Source organism: Notechis scutatus, chromosome 3 (assembly GCF_049901735.1).
Source record: "Notechis scutatus isolate UNSWTSFEM ecotype Mainland chromosome 3, rNotScu1.2, whole genome shotgun sequence".
Classification (NCBI taxonomy): Eukaryota; Metazoa; Chordata; class Lepidosauria; order Squamata; family Elapidae; genus Notechis; species Notechis scutatus.
In genome coordinates, this window is record NC_142011.1 from 54,284,829 (window position 1) to 54,301,971 (window position 17,143).

Below are 17,143 nucleotides of genomic sequence, written 5' to 3' on the forward strand. Positions count from 1 at the left end.
ATGAATCAAATGTCATAATATGTACTTCATTAGTGTCTCTATATGTTCTTCAAGGAGAAAAAAATTAATTAGGTCTTGTCCACTGCAGTACTTTGCTTGGATACTTGACAATAAAAATTAAAGGCAAAAAGTTGCTTTTCCCCAAAAGCATTACTGAAATGATAGAAGTGGGATTCTATGGATTATTAAATTGTTTTCTGGCATAAAGATGATGATGATGATGATGATATTTTTAAAGCAAACCTTCTTCAAGGGGGGAGAGAGAGAGAGAGAGAGGGAGGGATGGAGAGAGGGAGGGGAGGGAGGGAGAGAGGAGTGTAATGTATAATTATAAATTTCAGATAAATGCTTGCAAAGTCTTCACTTGCTTTTGCTTGTTAAAGTGGCATTTCTCTAGATTCCCCACTTGCAATCTTTCAAAGTAGCTGTTTCTTACTGCTCCTTTGGGAACAAATGTGATGAAAATGCTAAGCAGTTCTATTTGAACTTGTTTTTTTTTAATCATCTGCATCTTGATGTGTTTCATTTGAAAGGATTCAGTGGAGTTAAGGCTTTGTTGTTGTTGTTGTGGTTGACAGACCCTATAGGAACTTCTTGTTCAGCATTTTTGGCCAACTCATCAACAGCCACATTCCCAAGGTGGGGATTTTGGAGCACTAGTGCCACCCAAGGGGAGACAGAATTAGTGTCAAGCTCTGAAGCTGTACTAAAAGCAACATATCCACCACATGTGAATTAACCCATTTTGCCCCGACTAGAAGAGATAAATTCATTTTCCTTATTTTATTATGGTATATATCATCTCAGTTTATCTCTGCAATGTTACCAGACCGACTTGTGATGTGTAGTTTTTGTGATTCTGAGTGAGATGTTAACTAAATTCAACATCATGTTTGGGCAATACTTTTATTAGGATCACAAGAAATGCACAAAAAGAACAGGTAAGCTTTTGAATTCTCCAAAACTCCTTATCAGGCAACATCATGATGAAACAAATTATTTTATTTCTCATGGATTATCTATATTAGTCTTTTGCAGTAAAAACAGCAGATATCTGTGATACTTATATTATTAATTTTTATTGCATAAGCTACCATGGATAGAAAGGATGGAGGGAAGAAGCTAAAATGTCACACACTTTGATTTCCTGGAAGCAGGGAGATCCCAGAAACAGAAACTAGGGTGAAACAAGAGTTCCTGCCAACTGAATGCTATCCCACCTCAAATTGCCAAAGGAATCACTGCAAAAGCATTGCCACTGGGTTTTGTTTCATTCAGTTTGCAGAGATACTTGATCTGGCTTTCCAGAATGGAAGGAAATGTCATGGTACCATGGGAACATAGATAGGCTGCAACCATCTCAGGTTGACACATTCCTTGGGTATGGAAAGACAATGTCCTTCTGGAGGCTTTGGATATTGGTGATCTGTCCAATGGTTAAAGTTGTTTCTCCTTCTACATTCAGCCTAGACACCTGCAAATACAAGGTCCCTTCCAACTCTGATTATCTGTTATCCGCTAAATAAATGCAAATAGTATAAACTGCCAATAATGCTCCAGTGGGCTCCTTTCAAAGAAATCTAACCCTCCCTGAAACTGTATGGAGAAATAGGGAATATGTAGCACATAGGCTGGGTTCATACAATATGGGCTAAAATATGGTGGGTAGCTTAGAATTCTTAGTTGTGGGAACTAGCCATTGTAGTTAAGCCATGATACAGTTAATTTATTTGGGCATAATATGCCATATGATCAAAGAATTATGTTTTGTTAACCCAGCACTAGTGTGAACCCAATTTATATACTAGTATTCTGGACAACCTATATTTGTATTCTGGAGGAATAACAACCAAAGTTAAAACTAAAAGATGTACAGATGCAGATCTCTTCTGTTTTGCAGAAGAAATATTTTTTTCCACATTTTAGTATTTCAGGGATTAGTCTGACCTTGGAGGTGTTAAGACTGTCCATAGTAATCAAAAGCCACTGATGGGATTTAAAAAATTATCACTAATGGAAAGGATTATTGCTAATGTAATAGCTTTATGACAACTGAGCTGGATCTCTCTGAATTACAAGATTATAAACCTACTGTTAGCCATTTTCTCTAGGTTTTTAGAAGCAACATGATCCTGATGTGTACGCTCCAAAGGCAAGGTCTTGTTTTATTGTTGAGGTAAAAGGTCTATGTATTAATTGAAATGTGTTATTTCATTCATTTAAAGATGGTTCTTAAAGCTCTTTTAATGCCTGCATCTGTGCTGAGAGGATTTCCACAGTGGACTCAGTAAGAGGGTTGGTCTGACCTTTGAATGCTTTTGCTGGCTGGAAGCTTACTAATTGTCAACCTTTGATTAATAAGAGGGCAGAAAGGGCTGCTGCCTTTCCCCCAAATATAGAGGCATTCTTGTCTTCCAGGGATTTTGGGATGGGGGTGGGGAATCAATCTGAATAAGGCAAGTACATGCTATGATGCTGCATACTAAGTGTTTCAAAACTGTTGAGAATTTAATGGAATTTGATGGAATCCCATTACTGGCCATCTTGCAATACTTTTAAAAAAATACTTTAATCAAGGCTTTTTAAAAATCAATTCTACATTCGGGGATTACTCTAGGAAGTAAAGAAACCCACAATCAAGAAATTTGCCCTAGAGTAGTGGTTGGTAGAGCAGCACTGAAGGCTTTGGAAAGGACATTCAGATGCCACAATGTGTCTCGACCTATAAAGACTAGAACGGTGGTTCCCAAACTTTTTCGGTCCACCGCCCCCTTGGTGCTACAAACTCATCCTCGGTGCCCCCCATCCAGGGGTGGGATTCAAATTTCTGTGGGTGTGGCCTAATTTGAGGGTGTGGTTTGCTGGTCATGTGACTGGGTGGGCATGGCCAGGTGACTGGCAAACCAAATACAAGTGGTCCTCACTTAATGACCGGTTGTTTAGCAAGTGTTCTAATTTATGACTGGCCTCCCCAGAGCTACTTGACCAGTTTTTGGAGTTTTGACAGCTTTAGATCAGAGGTCTAAATCCCACCCCTGCCTGTGGGTGTGAGAGAGAGGGAGAGAGAGAGAGGTTGGATCAGATCTCTCTCTCTCTCTCTCTCCCACCAATGCCAGAAAGCCACCGTCAGTCAAAATTCATATTAGTGGTCTCCAGGATTTAAAATTATGAGTTTGATGGTCCCTGAGGTCCAAAAGTTTGGTGACCCCTGATCCAAAGGGATGACCCTGAGAGAGGGAAAGAGAGAGAGAAAAGAAAGAGAGAAAGAGAGGAAGAAAATAAAGAGAAAAAGGAAAGAAAGAAAAAGGGACAAAGAAAGAGGGGGGATGGAAGAAAGGGACAGAAAGAAAAAGAAATAAAGAAGGAGGGAGGGAGGGAGGAGAAAGATAATAAGATATCTATTCTAGTCCAATCACCTGCTCCAGCAGGGTTAGAAGGGAGTGTGTGTGTTTGTATGTGTTCTTGTAATTTACCAGTACATTTTGGTTTTGCCTTCTTCAGAATTGGCACTCTAATACACTGGGGAAAAGTAATTTTTAGGGTGGAGATCTGGTCCAATGGATCCTGTTTAAAGCCTCAACAAAATGTGAGAGCTTCCTGATAGTCTTGACCATGTTTTGTCCACAAAACCTTTTATAGAAGCCAAAGAGGTTTCAATGTGCTGGCAAAGATGTTTCAATGTGGAAAAGGGCGTCAGTCGAAACTAGGTCTCATTCAATCTGATGCATCAGGTCTCTCTCTTTCTCTCTTTCTCTCTCTCTCTCCCTCCCTCCTTCCCTCCCTTCCTCTCAGGCTGGCTTTGCTCTACTTTCTCGATGTGCCTGCGGGACCGGCGCTTCGAACATGGATGGATGGATAGATTGATGGATGGATAGAGAGAGAGAGAAAGAGAGACAGGCAGGCAGGCAGGTAGATAGGCAGGAAGGCAGGCAGGCAAACAGACCTTTTGGATGGATGGACGGACGGATGGACAGACAGACAGAATGTGATAGCGGCGGCACTTTGGGAAAGCGGTGGCAGCGGCTTTTCTCAACGTGCTGCCGCATTCGAGGCACCAGTTCTGGAGTATTACTACAGTCAATGGGTGAACCTGCAGGGCCGGCGCCTCGAATGCCCCCTGCCACCTCTTAGCGTTCCCAAGGGGGCCGGCAGAGGGGGGCTAAGAGGCGGCAGGGGGGCGTTCGAGGCGCCGGCTCGCCCTGCAGTTTCACCCATTGACTAGCACTGCTCCAGAGCTGGTGCCTCCAATGCAGAAGCGGTGGCACGTTACATGCCGCCACGGCCACGTTCGATGTGCCGCCCCCCTGCCGCCTCTTAGCGCCCTTCTGCTGGCCCCCTTGGGGCTGCTAAGAGGTGGCAGGGGGGCGTTCAAGGCGCCGGCCCTGCAGGTTCACCCATTGACTGTAGCACTGCTCCGGAGCCGGCGCCTTGATGAGTGAACTTGCAGGGCTGGCTGGCACCTTGAACGCCCCCTTGCCACCTCTTAGCACTCCTCTGCCGGCCCCCTTGGGGGACACTAAGAAGTGGCAGGGGGACGGTGCATTGAATGCTGCCGTGGCGGCACATAACATGCCACCGCTTCCGCATTGGAGGCGCCAGCTCCGGAGTGGTGCTACAGTCAATGGGTGAACCTGCAGGACCGGCGCCTCGAATGCCCCCCTGCTGCCTCTTAGCATCCCCAAGGGGGCCAGCAGAAGGGCACTAGGAGGCGGCAGGGGGGCGGTGTATCAAACACAGCCGTGGCGGCATGTAACATGCCACCGCTTCCGCATTGGTGGCGCCGGCTCTGGAGCAGTGCTAGTCAATGGGTGAACCTGCAGGGCCGGCGCCTTGAACGCCCCCTGCCACCTCTTAGCACCCCCCTGCCGCCTCTTAGCGCCCCCCTGCCAGACCCCTTGCCTCTTAGCGCCCCAAGGCATCCCACCGCCCCCCAGGGGGCGGTACCACCCACTTTGGGAACCACTGGACTAGAATCACTTGGGCAATGGTTTTCCTTGTGATGCTATACAGAAGCCAAAGTTGGACTTTGAAGAAGCAGGATATAGTGGGTATTAATGTTTTTGAACTGTGGCATTGGAGAAGACGACTGAGCATCCCCAGATAGCAAAGAAAACCAGTAAATTCTAGAACAATCAACCCAAAATTCTTGAACTATAAATCAGTAATCTCAAAAGTTCATACTATGGATATATTGTGCAAAGAGTTTGCTCTCCTGAAAAGTCCACAATGTGGAGAAAGGTGGAAGAGAAGAAAAGGATTACCGGCAGCAAGGATGGACTCAAGTACAGCAGCAATTGGTGCACCACTGAAAGACCAGGTTAGAGAAAACAGGCCATCCTGGAGAAACATCTACCTACTTGGTTGCTAAGAGCAGATTTGAAGTGGCATATAATCATCAGTCACCTCCTAAACCAAATGCTGAAATAAAAAAATGTTACAAGTGTTGAAAGGTGTCAAAATGCCTTTCTTTCCAGGATTCGATTTTCCCGCTGGGAGAGTTCCGGCGCAAGGATATGGACAACTGCTTGAAAGCTGGATCTTTTTATTTTTCAGGAAGGCGGGGAACAGTGAGAAGTCTGCGTTCCTGGGCTAGCTAGCTTCTTATGGTAAGTCCCTGGTTTTTTATACCCTTTTCTCCCTTTGTAAGTTGATTTTGTGTGAATGTTTGTATTTGTGCTTAATGTTTCAAATCCTGTTTGAGTTTGTCTTTATTCCTGCCGGAGGGCAAACTCCACGGGGTGTGGAAGGCAAACTCCGCGGGGTGGCCAGATTGTATTATTGGTTTTCTGTAATCTCTTTTAGCTTTAAGATAGTTTTTCATATTTGTTCTGTGGCAATCTCCTGTCTGTCCCTTTTGTAATTTATATTTTGTGTCTTTTGTCTGTTTGTTTTGCTTATTTGGTATGTCCTGTGTTTGTAAGGGTTTTCTGAATTATCTTTTATTTCCTTTTTTCTATTTGTCTAGTTTTCTTAATTACTTAGGCTTTTGTCTATAGGGATTCTTTAATACTTTTTATTTGATTCCTTTTCCTATGTAAGTTTGTTTTCTGGCTGGCCTGATGTTCCCCTTGGGCTTTTCCTGTTTTTTTTGTGACACTACTGTCTTCGTGAAGTTCCCTTTCCACACAAGCTAGTAAAAAAAGTTCCTGAAACCTTCTGTTAAACAGTAGATTTGTTGAAGATGTTTACTGTGACTGTATTCACACAACAATTAGTTCCTAGATGTAAATTTGGGTCAAAGTGCATGCTAGTTCTAAAATCCTGAAAACTTCAGCATTACCCACTGATCTATTGGAAGGCTGGCTGGAAGACAAAGTCATAAAGACAGATTTCATCACTGATATACCAAGCAATCAATAAGCAATGGCTCCATAGTGCAGAAGTAAAAATGGCCCCAAGGAATATAAGCAATTACCCAGATCATTACGAACAACTTAGTGAAGGGAGTGTGTTAGTTGGGAAGCACTAAGATTCAGAGGAAACTCTCAAGGAAATTCCTAGCCTAGTTTTTTTTTTTTTTTTTTTTGTAAATAGTGCATGTTCTACTAGCATGTTTTACTTTCTCCTCCCCATGTGCTAATTCCTTAGCCTATGATTTGAATGCAGCACATGAGCAGATTATTCCACAGTGGGATATTGTCTGTTGATATCTATTGCTGCTGTTCGCTTCGTGGCCAAGAGAATGCTTTGGCTAACTAGACTTCCTTAGCCTTTGTTCCTTCCTTATCTGTGCAAAGGACAAACGGGTATAACGATTCTTCTGTAACATCTTCTTTCATGAATGAATAAAGGTAGCTATCTCTTGGGTAAACAGTGCTTTTGGTCTCGGAAGGTTCAGTTCATTGCATGAGCATTTTTGCTCTTACGGGATCATATGTTCTCTACGAAACAAATTGTTTTGCATTACAATTTTATGTACATCCCAGCCCAAATTGCCATGTTCTATTTAGCCCATACCATTGTTTCTTTAAGCCTGCCTATTACCTTCCCATGTTTGTGTACAGTTTGGTACAGCGAATGGCTACCTAAGACAAAAAGAAAATTCAATGAATGCTCTAAAGAGGGAACACTGGAGGGAGGATGAGAGAAGTAAACTGCTATTGAAAAATATGTCTGTTGGTTTTAACAACTCTAAATGATGCATAGATTATTTCATCTCTGGGCCTGACAATTCCAGAACACCATAAGATGGCAGCAAAGAGTTTTGCTATCTCTCTCTCTTGACATCTAGTGGTTGCTAGATAGTCATATTACAGCTACGCATGATAGAATCTTTACCAGAAAAATGAGATGGCACAACACAATACCAATCACGTAATCAGCACTGGTTGTACATATGCTTCTTTATGTGGGGAGTGTTCATGTAATAGCGTTGCCTTACCAATTACATTTCTGGTCTACTGGTAATAGTTCTCACAAACCTGAAGCAGAAGTCATTCTAAGTTCAGAAATTCCTATCTAGAGAAGTTGTGAACTGAACCATTAGCATACACATTGAATGAATATATGTTCTGTCACATATATAGGTTTGCTCCACATGTGGAACATAAACAGATTGATACAACATTCTAAATGCAGACTAAGTATTGTAATCCACCTGTTATTGTTGCATGAGATGTAAATCCATTGTATCAAAGTATATATCTACTGTAGTAGTCTTCATTTCAGTTCTAATAGATGGTGAATTTTGACTGCTTTATATAATTTTACCATCAACTTAGGAAATTAGCCAAACTAAACCTGCAATCTTTTTAATAGGATGTTTAAAAAAAAAAAACACCAAGCATTATACATTACAATTTCAAGCTACATAATGAACTGGTGTCTAGTGAAATGGCTCTGAAAATATGTGACCAAGCATTACATCCCTTACAAAGTTAGGCTTTTGATAGTGAACATATTCAATTTGTAACTATGTTGGGCATGAAAAAGCAGAAGATTCCAGTGTGCCTATTAGCAATATAAGATTTATTGTCACTTATTTTTATATTAGAAGGTAAACCACCTAACAGAGAAATCCAATCCAGCTTCTTTACGGGATTTTTATTGTTGCCTGACATAAGTAGGCATTCCAGCAAACTTAGAACACTTTTGCTTGACCTGCCAGTCACAAAATAGGGGATAGGACCATGCTGGACTATAAGCAACTCTGACTGAAGATTTTTGTTTCCTTTCCCTGGCATGCCCACCTAGCCATAGCCACAGAACTGGTAGTAATTTTTTTTTTTAATCCCACGACTGATCTCATTCTATTGTTCAGTAGAGGCAATACCCATTTCTCAGACACTGGAACAAATTTTCTCTTAAATCAGGGTTTCCCAAAATTAGCAACTTTAAAGATGTGTGGACTTCAACTCCCAGAATACTCCAGTGAGCATGGCTGGCTAGGAAATTCTGGAAGTTGAAGTCCACGTGTCTTAAATTTGCCAAGGTTGGGAACCCCTGCCTTAAACTTGTTTTAGGCTATGCACTTTTTAAGAGATTTGCATTTGGAATGGTTTGCTTCCAAATTCTGAGCCCCAGACACATGCTTCATTTTGCTAAGTAATGCTTGCAACTCTCTTCAACATTTGTGATGCACAAGTCTTGTCTTGAGTGCCAAAAACGGAAAGTTCATCCACTGATTTTCTTTTAAAATGAAAATTAAGTAGTTCTGTGCAGCCTGTTAGAACAATTGACTTGATATCCCTGCTTTGACCTCATCAACAATTCAGAGCAGGTTGTATGTACAATTGACCTCAGAAAAAGACATTTATCTTTGAAGTTCATTCTTCAATTTTTATGGAATATTGTTTTCTGATGGCACAAATGAAAGAACAGGTAGCAAATAAAGCAAAGGTTTTCAAAGTGCAGGTATAAATAACATAAATCCGGAATGGCTTAACATTGCTATGATTTAGCAGACTCTTAAAGACAGTAACTACTGTTGAGCAAGCAAGAAGGTCAAACTAAGTGGGTAAAGACTGTTTATTTTTTGCTTGCTTGTAGGAGCATATGACAGATTATGGATTTGGAGATAATGTGCTAACATAAGTTCACAGATCATGCTACACATCTTGGTTTGTTTAACCATCACTTACTAAATAAACCATAGTGGTTGACTTTCTGAGCCAAAACCTATGGTTTATAAAGCAGCGGCTGGATTTATACAGTATGCTAAACCAAAACAAGAGCAACTACATTACTGGCTTAGCATGATGTACAAATCTAGCTGCTCTCTTCTTCAGCACACTAGAAAGTTCAGCCAAGAAAGAAATGGATCTTTGCAGTTAGCACCAAACATTTACTGCTATTAAAAAGTAACCCCGATGCCCTCAGCCATAACAGATCTGTAATTCCAATAAATACAGTATACATGGTACTTTGAGTACCAACCAAAGTGCTGAAGGGGAGTGTTCTTTTCTGCCACTGTAATGTAGAGGCAAATTGCATTTAGACTGCAGACAACAGGTGCAAAGCAGGAGAGTTCATGAGACAAAAAGTTATGACGCTACTTGAAATGTGGGTGGATCCTTCCTTTAGCCCAATAGTTTACACAGGAAAATCTTGTAGATGATTTCTTTTCCTAACCATACAGGCAGAGTACTGTAAAAAGCTACATAGTAATTATCAGTGTGGTGCTTTATCCATCTGTGGGTCAGCTTTCTCTTCTGAATCAGCTGTGTTCACTGTCTTAACCAAGCAGGGAAAATAGGAGCTGGACATAAGAGGAAAGTTGTTTCCACTCTTTGGTTCTAAATCATTTTCTGATTTAGTGTGAGAAAATTTAAATAATGTAGAACTAATTTTATTTGGAGTCAGTATCCTTGATACATTACGATTACAAATACTAGGTAGGGATTACTAAATATTACCTCCAGGTTAGAGTTAACAATACAGGAACGAACACCAGAACAAGATTAATCACATGGGAGATAGGCGGAATTATTGTTTTTCCATATACTCCATAACGCAGGTTATGAGGTGGAAAAATGACCTACTTCCTTTTGCTTATTTACTGCTAGCGATAACAAGTGTTGCTTGAACCAAGAGGCTCTAAGAGAGAGCAGTAATGATCTCCATTTTTTAAGATCACATGCTGTTCTACTGGTCATTTTATTTAAATATGTCCACATTACATATGTCGGTGCCTAAAATTTTCTGCCTCACAGCCTGATGAATTTCTCTATGCAGGATAAAATTCACTCCTGGGAGCATCATGCTCATCTTAAGTAGTAAAGGAAAGTTTTGTTTCTTAAAGTAGTTTTTGTGATCTCTTTGGTGGATCGAGCTTACCAGGAAGACATGAAGAGGGCGTATTCCAACAATAGTAAGGGTGTATGTGGCTATTTTAATTTTCCTAAATCAAAATTTTCATGCAAGAAAACCCTATCGGTTGATGTATATTTTCCTAAAAAAGTTAGAAATGACAGTCCTGCCTAAGTACTAAGATTTTCTAGCAAATATTGAAAGCTAGAGCCGGGATTAAAAATATGGACACCCACACATGCAAATTCATGCTTTATATTCTCAATTTAGTCCAACCTTTCATTCTGCCTTCATTCAGTAATATTCAACCAAAATTGGAGGCTGAACTGCTATTTAGGAACATAAAGCTCATACTAGTTCAGTCCCTGGTATTTCTAGTTTATGGAGCTGAGATACCAGGGCATGGAATTTTTTTGTCTTGCGATTTAAAAAAAAATCCCAGAGGGCAGGCAAAGTAGAGAATACTTAATAACCAAATGGGCCTAATTTCAGACAGGTAGCTTCAAGCTTCCATCAAATAGGAGAACACATTCTGAATGTGATAGAATTGGTACAGATGCATCCAGTGCAAATATTTGTGCAAGAGTTATTACACCAAGATTAAGCTGTGCTGCTCCTGTATTATATATTTATGTATTTTAATGTTATCTTAACTTATATCTATGGCACTCAGGCTATAAAACTTTCTCCATATATAGGACAATTAGATACCTGAATTCCTTCTGAATGAGATGTATTACAATAAATTAAGTCATAACATGAAAAAAAAGTAGCACATATCATTCTAATGCAAGGTTCTTCCTTCTTCCTTCCTTCCTAAAGCACTAGTCTTGAATCTGTTCTTATCTTGCTTTTAAGTAATTTACTTTGGCCACCTAATGAGAAGGAAGGACTCACTGGAGAAGAGCCTAATGCTGGGAATGATTGAGGGCAAAAGAAGGGGACAGAAGAGAATAAGGTGGCTGGATGGATTCACTGAAGCAGTCGGTATGAGCTTAAATGGACTACGGGGAGATAGTAGAGGACAGAAAGGCCTGGAGGAACGTTGTCCATGGGGTTGCAAGTGTCAGACACAACTTTGTGACTAACAACAACAATCGTCTAGGAAATTAGCTTACTGCAAGGTCCAGAGGAGGGGAAGTCCTGAACAAAAAGATTGCCAAGATATCACATGAACAGATTTACAAAAATTGGTTGTTTCTAGTTCATTATTGCTAAACTCTCTGAGTGCTTACTATCGCCCATGCAATTCTTTTCATTTACTTGCTTCATTTTTTTTAAAATCATCCTTTCCTAACCCAATCCTTTTGTGAGTTTGCAGATACGTTTTTCTGATGGCCTATTTATTTTGAGGTTTCATTTCTCCTAATATACTGAGAAAGACACATTGGACAGTCCCAGAACTAATTGGTGAAAGTTTATAGCAGATGTCAGCACTTAGCGAACATTGATATATCTTGAAAACACAACTGGATCTAATCAGTGCTTGGATGGCAGATTACTAGGAACTCCTAGAGCTTTAAGGTAGATGGGAAGTTTAAAACAAAACACTGTGGCAAAAGCAATGGGAACTATTTTCATACTGTTGCCAAAAATAATGGACATATCCATGAAATCACCAGGAGCTAAGTGTAACTTAAGAGATATTTCTAACTAGATAAAGTGAGGGGATTAGCTTCTGTGGTTCAAGGATCACTTTGAGCTCCAACAGCCCTAGATTAGTCATATTAGTCATATAAATTAATGGCAGAGCCTTAGTGATATGATCACACTTGCTATGGCTGTTTGATCTTTAAGAGTGGTAACAGGAGCCATTCACAGCTTTGTGCAAAACACTCTATGGCTTATTGTATCATATATGCCTATTCTATTTTTCTGTCCTTCTCTATCCAGAAGCAACAATAATTTGTAACTAGCAATGGATTATGAATCCAGAGCAAATGAAAAGCTTTGCTGTATGTTAAGGAATGTTCCTTTAATGAATTTCTTCTTATGGTCCCATATGCTTCCCAAGTCCACCTCTAGTAAAAGGGGGCCACTCTGAACAGGCCAGCAACATTCAGGGGTGGGTTTTTTGAAGGGGGAACCTGAGAAATGGTATTAAGAGCAAGACTCATCCCTAGCTTGGATGATTTCACCCCATAAAGAAAATGTGGACTGAAGCATTACAATATTGTGAAAACAATCTTCTTTCTTTGTTGTTTCTATATACCACTCCTTGGGAGGAAAAACCAATTTAAACATAGGAAGAAATTTTAAAAAATAATCAAACAACTAGATAAGCGTCAGGCGCAATGCTGTTTGTTTTAGGAGGATGTTCAAAGTCCGTATAAGTAGTTGATCCTATCTACATATTACAAAGCTGTGTACTTGCATGGCTCCTGCTAAAACAGAATGGCTCATAAAATCCCTCCTTTCCCCCAAACACCTGGAACATGCTTGGCCTCTTAAATAAAGATGAGAAAAACTGGGTTGAAGATGATGAGGCATCAAATAGTTCTGGAGCTATAGAGCTTGCCATAGGCTCCTGTCTTGCTGAAGTCCTGAAAGAAAGTGGAGATGTGCTAAAATTTGACCATAATCTGGAAGTGGAATCTGACTATTAAACTGCCAGAGCTGAAAGGGGAAGGCAGTAGATCTGCATCCAGCCATGCTGTGTTCTTGTTGTTGCTGCATTTAGAGGAAGCAAGATAGGGGTGCAGATTTCCAGCTCACCAGTTCCCAAGGCTGTTGGTTCTTTCTTGCAATTTGATGCTCTGATGTCTAAAATCTTTGGATTTAACTCCTTTTTTCACTAATCTCTTGATGGGAGAAAGGAAGAGAGAGCATCATATCCACTTTCACTGCTATATATCCATTTTTTCCATCTTTTTCCACTGGCACAAAACGTAAAACAGAAACAGAAAATATTTTGCTTGCTAGAAAATATTTTGAGTTGTGTCCTGAGAAATCTGATACAGTGTAAATGTTCATTTGCTGCTTTAAAAAAATATTTTAGCAATAGTTAAGAAAAAAAACCTACTTAGGAATTTTAAAAGTTATTTCTTTTGGCTACTTGGGACTACCATTATAGCTGGAGCTATAGGGGATAATATAATTTAATTTAATTTGTATGAGAGATAGCTAAAATACGATTTCTAAGCTCATTTGATCCCTCTGAGGAAGGAGCAGATACTTCTGAAGGCTTACGGCCCTATTATAAAATGACACACAATATTCTGGCTGCAATAGATGAACAGACCTTGAACTGAATTTCATACTTGCATGGATATTTGGGAGCAAAATCCCCTAAGAAGGGGGAAATACAAATGCAATAGCAGGATGCAGAAAACCTAGCTAGTACTCTTTACTATTCATGTTTTGTCTCTGTTTTCTCAGTGGGATGCTTGCAAACTTCCAGCGCAAGGGAACCGAAAGATCACATTCCAAAAACAAAAAAAACAAACAAAAAAACAGAAGGCTCAGAAACTGCCGGGGAGCAAGTTGAGACATCAGGTGTTCAACACTGGACACAACAAGAAGGGAACCAAACAGGAATGCTGTTACAGACTGTGGCAGATTATAGAATAGTGCCTGACTTGATGATCAAGATGTGGATCTGTTCCTGTTCTTTCCTTTCATAGCCTGAATGATCACAGCAGTCCAACTAATTCAGTCGCTGCTTTGTCCCTGCTACTTCCTCTCCCGCCTTCATTTGGTGAGGGTCCCACAATGGGAGTGTCAGAGAAGACGGAGCTGACTGAATCTGGATCTGACAATTTTCTCTCTACCTTCTGGACTCCTTTGGGTGCATGTTTGGGGGAATTGGTGGGTTTGCATTTGCCATTCTGGCCTTGGGCTCTGCTTGGCACTGTGTTCCGATTTAATCCTTCCTTGTCCCCAGTCCCTTCAGCATTGTGATTCGGAGTGGTGCTGAGCACTGAAGAGTTGATACTGTCCTCTTGTTGGTTAGCCTGCTTCTCATTGTTGCGGCACCAGCAACGGCATGGAGTCAGATAAAGGTAGATGAGCACCAGAATGACACTCAGAATACAGCCCACTAGTGTGGTATAGGCTGTGTTGAGCATGTCTGGGGCTCCATGAAGGGTATAGTTATGGACTGTGACTTGTACATAGAGGGTCTCATTGAACACCTGGCTTACTGCATAACAGGTATACAGACCCATATCTTCTGTGCTGATATTACGTATCAGAAGGCTTCCGTTTGGCAGCAGAGTAATAGTGTTATTATCGTCCTCCTGTTGAACACGCTCATATCGGGGTGTCACCCATTCCTTAACTGTCACTCCTCGCTGCCTGGTATCACAATTGATGGTTACCTTGTCCCCACGGTGGAACTCTAGGGCTTGCTCCTTGAAGGCACTGCAGTTCATGCCCTCTGGATCATACAGGCTGGAAATTGTGATGTTTTTATTCTTGGCCTGATCAAAGCATTGGAGCTCTTCCTCAAAGTCCACAGCTGAGCTGAGTTGCCGCTTCTGCCAGTGGGTGAAGAGGTTGAAAAGCTCACATTGGCAGCTGAGGGGGTTGCTGTGAACATAGAGGCCGTTCTTCATCCAGGCTGGGAGCCCACTGACCTCTTTCACGTGCAGGTTCTTGATCTTGTTGGAAGAAAGGTCCAGCAGTGCCAATTCGGGAAGCTTGGCATCTCCCCTTTTTACCAGCTCTAGAGGGAAGCGGGTGATCTCATTATGGCTAAGGTAGAGTTTCTGGAGGTTGGCCATGTCATCAAAAGCTGAGTGGTCAATCTTGGAGATCTTGTTGCTGAACAGGAGGAGCACCTCCAGCTCAGTCAGTCTACTGAAGATGTTCTCTCCCAGTGAATCAATGGCGTTGGAGGAGAGGTCCAAGTATTTCAGGTGGGGGACGTTGCTGAAGGCCTCAGTGGAGATGAAGTAAAGGCCATTGTGGCTGAGGAACAAGGAATGGAGGTGAGAGAGCTGCAAAGGAGCCCACTCTGCTCGCAGGTGAGTCAGCTGATTGTGGCTAAAGTCCAGGACAGTGGCGTAATGAGGAAGGTGATGAGGGAAGACTTTCAGGTCCGCTTTGGAGCAGCTGATGATGTTGCTGGCACAGACACAGTTCTTGGGGCAATTCAGCGCCATCCCTCCTTGCCGGCCAGTGCTCAAACTCAATAGCACCAGCAGGCAAGATGCTTTAAAGCTCAGAAGAAGACACAGGCGGGTCACTGGAGCATCCTGAAACCACATGGTAAGACTCAGCGAGGAAGAGTCAGGGTCCCGTTTCTGGAGAAGAGAAGACGGAGGGGCAGGAACCATGGAGGTAGCAGTGAGGGCACTGGGACCGGGTCCACCCGGCGCTGGCAAAGTCCGGGCTTTGCCAGGAGGCAAAGCCAAGGGCGGGAACGAGGCCGAGCGGGAAGAGGACCCGCTGTGCTCATCCCCCGAGCAGGGGCGGCAGGATCCACCTGCTGCCGAGTGCGACCCGGAGGACGGCGAAGAAGACCAAGCCCTCGTCGCCCGCTTCCTCCAGCCCCGCTGGGGAAAAGATGCCTCTCATGGACAAGTCAAGGCCGGCTCTCACGCTTTGACGTCCGCTCCTCCCCTCCTCAGCCTGTGGTCGGCCAAGCCCTGCAGCCTGCCACGCGGTGTTGCATTGCACCAACAGTCAGTCCCCCAAGCGGCAGCGCCAAACCGCTCATTCACTCACCGGCGAACGAGGCTCCTCTCCCTCCGCCGCTCAGCCCATCCCGGCGGGTCGGTTCCCGCAGCGCTGGCTTCTCATGCGGCCTCCTGCCCCTCGCAGAAAGGAAGAAGCGGGCCGGGCTGCCGAGGAAGCCGAAGAAGGCAGCGGCTCCTGTTCTGAAGGAGGAGTCCGGAGCCGCAAGCCAGTTCTCTCCGGCGGGCTTGGGACCGGGAGCTTGTCCCGCGCGAGCAGAGGGGCTGACGGGGCTCTCGAGGGACGGCTGGTGGGGGAATAGAGGCTCGCTAGTGCCGAGCAGGCAGGCTTCCGGTGGTGCGGAGCGGTCAGCAGAGCAAAGACACGGCGGGAGCCGGAAAGGTTAATCCAGGCTGGTTGACTGGAAGCAGGAAAGGCGGGCAGGCGGGCTGCGCGCGCATGTGCGCGCGTCCTGGGAGTGCGATGGTCTTGCACACACTAGCTCTTAGCACGCTCACGCTCACACCCACCCACAGCCTGTCAGGGGAGGAGGAGGAGGGGGGTGGCTGGCCAAGCAGTCCTCAGAGAGGGAGCCCCAACACACACTCACACGCTCGCGCAAGTAGTCGCACCGCCGGGGCTTTGGCAACCTGGACGCTACTCCGAACTGCAGCCCAGGGACTCCGGTCCTAAAGGGAGGCTTCTCGGTCGAACGGGAATGGGAAAGGTGGCCGAAACCTTGGCGCCTTGGCTGTGTTGTTGGAGCCTCCCTTCTCCTCCCTGCTTGTAGCCGGCAAGTGGCGCCAAGTCCCGACCTCCGATCTGAAGGCTGTTCTCGTCAGGGCCAAAGGGAGAGAGAGGGGCCGCGGGCGGTCTTCGGCTGGCTCGCTCTGCCGGAAAGAGCCTCCTTCGGGGGGGAAGCCAGGCTGCGTTCGCGCCAATTGTCTCTTGTTATTGTTTTGATAAAAAACAAATGATATTGGTGAGGCGGGGGCTTAAGGGCGGGACGGGCGAGCGGCCCGACCAGTCAACAGTCGCTGCCTCCGAGAACGTTCGGGTTTCGTAGGGTTCGATGGGCGCCCCTGAGCCAATGAAGGGCAGGCGAGTCTTTTAACTAGTCCTTTCCCGGACTCCCTGCGATCGGCGGATCTCGCTGCGTCGCTGGGGAGCGGAAACAGAAAGTCCTTGAACGCTCCGCAGCAGTTCCTTCAAGCAACGTCTTCGCAAGCGCGCTCTTACTCGGGAAAAGCTCCGAGTGGGAAACTTGGGAGGTGGG

The 17,143-nt window shown here is 43.7% G+C and overlaps 1 protein-coding gene across 1 annotated transcript; it reads right to left on the reverse strand.

Annotated features, from left to right (window-relative positions):
* Positions 1-8,028: 8,028 nt before the first annotated feature.
* Positions 8,029-16,913, reverse strand: AMIGO1 (adhesion molecule with Ig like domain 1). The gene has a single exon (XM_087959957.1). The coding sequence runs from the start codon at positions 15,525-15,527 to the stop codon at positions 13,881-13,883; it is 1,647 nt and encodes a 548-aa protein (XP_087816083.1). The 5' UTR covers positions 15,528-16,913; the 3' UTR covers positions 8,029-13,880.
* Positions 16,914-17,143: the final 230 nt, after the last annotated feature.